The sequence below is a fragment of the Cyprinodon variegatus genome, unplaced genomic scaffold (assembly GCF_000732505.1).
Source record: "Cyprinodon variegatus isolate N-32 unplaced genomic scaffold, C_variegatus-1.0 Scaffold752, whole genome shotgun sequence".
Taxonomy (NCBI): Eukaryota; Metazoa; Chordata; class Actinopteri; order Cyprinodontiformes; family Cyprinodontidae; genus Cyprinodon; species Cyprinodon variegatus.
Window position 1 is genome coordinate 192121 of NW_015151205.1, and position 3646 is coordinate 195766.

Below are 3646 nucleotides of genomic sequence, written 5' to 3' on the forward strand. Positions count from 1 at the left end.
GAAACGATTCTTCTCTAAATGCAAGAGAAATGATTCTTCTCTGAATTGAAATGATTTTTGGTAAATACATAAACTGGTTCTTTACTAAACACATGAAGTGATTCGTTGTTAGAACAGGCAGGCATCAGAATGAAATGTTCAGATCCTGAACGTGTGCAGATCTTTGGTGGCTGAAGGAGATATTCAGGCTGCCTGACATGTTCAGGAATGTTTTAAAAGAGTCTCCGTCTGAACGTTCCTCATGGAACCACTCAGATCTCATCAGTAATCGGTTATTTTAGACACAGATTGGGGTGTTTTGGTGGCAGTTGAAGTGATTTATCCGGAGATGAACTGTCGTTATGACACGGATCTTGTTTTTCAGGTCTCCTCTGACGGGCTCCGGCGACTTCACGTCCACCCGAGGAAGGATCATCCAGCTGTGCCTTGAGCTGACCTCCACCGTGCAGAAGGTCAGTGATGTCCGCCGCCCTGAACACGCAGCAGACGGCTTCTGTTTACAGCAGCTAATGATGAAAGCTGTGTAAACAGGAAAGGTCTTAGATTTGACCCCGTGATGTTTGCTTCTCCGCATGCTTTATTCCCGCTGCTCCAGCGTTCAGTTTGAAGCAGCTTTCCACCCCCCTCCCCTCTCCCAGCGGCGGTTTGGATATTTACTGCTCCGCGTCGCCTCCCTGCATGTCTCTGCAGACATCTGGGAGGCGTCTCCGGCCTGCGCCGTCATGCAATCATCCTGTCAGCCCGTTTACAGCCAGCTGTTATTTTTCCAACCGCGGGAAGAGCCCTCCGTGTCTCCAGGAGGCCACCGTGGTCTCCGCCTTCTGCTTTCACTCTCCTAAAGGCTGTTATTTCTCAAATATTTGTTTTCCCAACGACAATTTGCTCCTCTTCCTCCTGCCAACCTCCAACATTTCCAGCTTTGGAGAAGGAGAGTTCTGTGGCTGCTGACGGCTGCTCCTCCTCACCATGTCCTAAAAACTGCATCTGTGAGCTTCCTGCGCTCCAGAGAAAACAGTCAGAGGAGATAAACTCCTGCAGGGTCATCTCCCTCCCTGGTGATTTCTGGTTCTGTTAGAACAGTTCTGGGATTGTTTGTTTGTCTGATGGATGTTTCTCTGACTGCAGGACTGCACCATGTACGAGATGGAGGAGAAGATTCTGGAGGTGGTGAGTAAAACCTTCTCCTGTCTGCTCCTGAGCCAAAGCGCACGCTCTTCCTTTTCCTGAATGAATTGTTTGTTCAGGCCTGGAACGTCCGCTTGCTGTCTTAGATAACGCTTCCTGCAGGACGTTCCCTGAGAACAGGAACCTTCACCTTGCGGAAACGGCCGCAGCTTTTCTGTGATGCAGAGGTGAAGCTCAGAGAAACTGGGCTCAGAACCAGAGAGGGTTCTTCTGGATTTGCTTTGGGGTTGGTTTTGGATTAGGAGGACGGATCAGTCTGCCCCCTGTCTGTCAGCAGCTGTACTGCAGCACAAACCTCCTGGATGCAGCTGTGGAAGATGTTTCCTTTAAATGATGATTCAGTCGTTCCTGAAAGAGAGAAAATCAGCATCTGATGTGAGGTTGGCGTCTCCAGAGGACACGTTTTTTTCAGGAACTTCTTTTTTTATTGATAGTCTTCAGGTTTCCTTCTGTAACTGAGCAGGAAATTCTCTTCCATTGTTGTTAAGAACAAAGAACACACTTTAATAAAAACTTAACTTTACTGTTTCTTAAAGGTATAGTGGAAGATTTTCGTAAATCTTTGAAAAGGATCAGCCCTCTTCACTTAAAATAAAATAAATGCCCATGCACCGCCCTGTACCTGGTCCAGAGACCGAACGCCTATTAAACGCGTGTGAGTCGTGCACGAGGAGAAACGGGCTCGTGCACGCTGCGTTTGCGTCGTTTATACAAGCTGACTTTCCATAAGGAGATTTGCAATTTTTTCCACCATGTCCGACTCACCAGCGGTCAGTGAAATGGGGAGGAGCATGTAGGACGCATCACCAGAATTCGATTTTTATTTTTATTAATGAATTTTTATTTGCATTTATGAAAGTTGGAATTTTATTTAATTTTTCAAGCTTGATCATTTTTGTTGCTTAAAGTGAAGAGAATCTGATCTATGAAACACAATTTGAAAAGATTGCAATTTGTTAAATCTGAACAAAACAATTTAAAGAATAAGTTTGGAAGTCTGACGCCATGTTTCTAAAGGCTGCTCCCCTTCAGGCTGCAGCAGACCTCCTGCCTCCATTAGAGGAGTTCCAGTATCCTGGGCTCCTGTTCATAGGAGCAAAGCTCTGATTTAGCGCTCGCTCTACCTTCCTACCCTCACCTGTGGTCATTAATCTGGATCAGAACCCAAAGAACCAGATCCTGGATCCAAGCCTCCTCTGCAGGGAGGAGCTCGGTCATCAGGGAGCTGCTTCTCCTCCACATCCAGAGGAGTCAGCTGAGGAGGATCAGGCATCTTTATCTGATGGTCGCCTCCCTCTGAGGGGTTCCAGGCACGTCCCGCCAGGAGGAGGACCAGGACTCCATAGACCCTGGTCTAAAGAACTGGCTCTGAAGAACCGGTTCTGGATGAAGTGGGAGACAAGGACACAATCTTTTGAAAAATATATAGAATTTGAGAGAAAGGAAAAAAAGAAAAGGTACAATTTAAAAAAAAGAAATATTCAAATTAAATTTGGAAAACTGCAAAAACTATCTAGAAATATGTAAAAATGTCTTAAATTAAGTGTATTTACCCTCAAATCCAGTAGATGTTTTGTCTAATTTCAATTTCCACAATGTTTTCTGCAAAAATACTAGAAATAAATTCACTCCATAGGGAGGCAACCCGACCATGACGGAGCCCCCTCCGTGTTTCAGGTTTACAGGCTATAAAGGACGTTCTGTAGAAGCTCCGCCCCTTCCTCTCGCACCTTGTTGTGTCCAGTTGATGCTAGGCGTTTAGTTAGGAGCAGGTTGGTCTCTAGCAGGTCCAGGTCACCTCCAGGTCCAGACCTGAACTGGATCTGGGTCTAATTCCTCTGGTTCTGCTGGTAGAAGGTTTGATCTTCTGGCTCTGAGGTAACGTTTGACCTTCTGCCATGTTTCAGTCTCAGGCTCTGAACGCCGTCTGTGAGAAGACCGTCCAGGCCGCCGCCGTCCCCTCAACGGCGGAGACGTCCTGCCTGGAGGAGGTCCTCATCACCGACGTGAAGCCTGGAGAAGGACTGGTGAGTTCTGATCAGGGAGGTTCCTGCTCCGCTCAGTGAGGAACACATTCACAAAGCAGAACCTCAAATCTTCGCCGCTCTCTGATCTTCCAGGGAATCTACATCAAATCCACCTACGATGGACTCCACGTCATCACAGGAACCACAGAGAACGTGAGTCCGCTGGAAAATCCTGTCAGAACCAGAACCGCTGTGAAACTCTGACATGTGGTGGTTCTGCCTCCGTTCAGTCTCCTGCAGATAAAACCCAGAGGATCCACGCTGGAGATGAAGTCATCCAGGTCAACAAGCAGACTGTGGTGAGTCCAAACCCATGGGAGCAACATGGTGGGACCAGAACCTGGAGGAGATGCAGCAGAACTTCTGCATCATAGGAGCTTTATCCCAGAACTATCGATACACGTCTGTTAAGAAAAGCAACAGATTCTGATCCG

At 47.2% G+C, this 3646-nt stretch overlaps 1 protein-coding gene across 1 annotated transcript in view; it reads left to right on the top strand.

Annotated features, from left to right (window-relative positions):
* The window catches only part of LOC107098157 (connector enhancer of kinase suppressor of ras 3-like), an 18409-nt gene that overhangs the window by 9496 nt on the left and 5267 nt on the right, over window positions 1-3646 (top strand). Inside the window, exons 4-8 of the mRNA XM_015395660.1 lie at window positions 365-452; window positions 1126-1167; window positions 3093-3212; window positions 3306-3365; window positions 3443-3511. Coding sequence (XP_015251146.1) covers window positions 365-452; window positions 1126-1167; window positions 3093-3212; window positions 3306-3365; window positions 3443-3511 — 379 coding nt within the window. The remainder of the gene's footprint in view (window positions 1-364; window positions 453-1125; window positions 1168-3092; window positions 3213-3305; window positions 3366-3442; window positions 3512-3646) is intronic.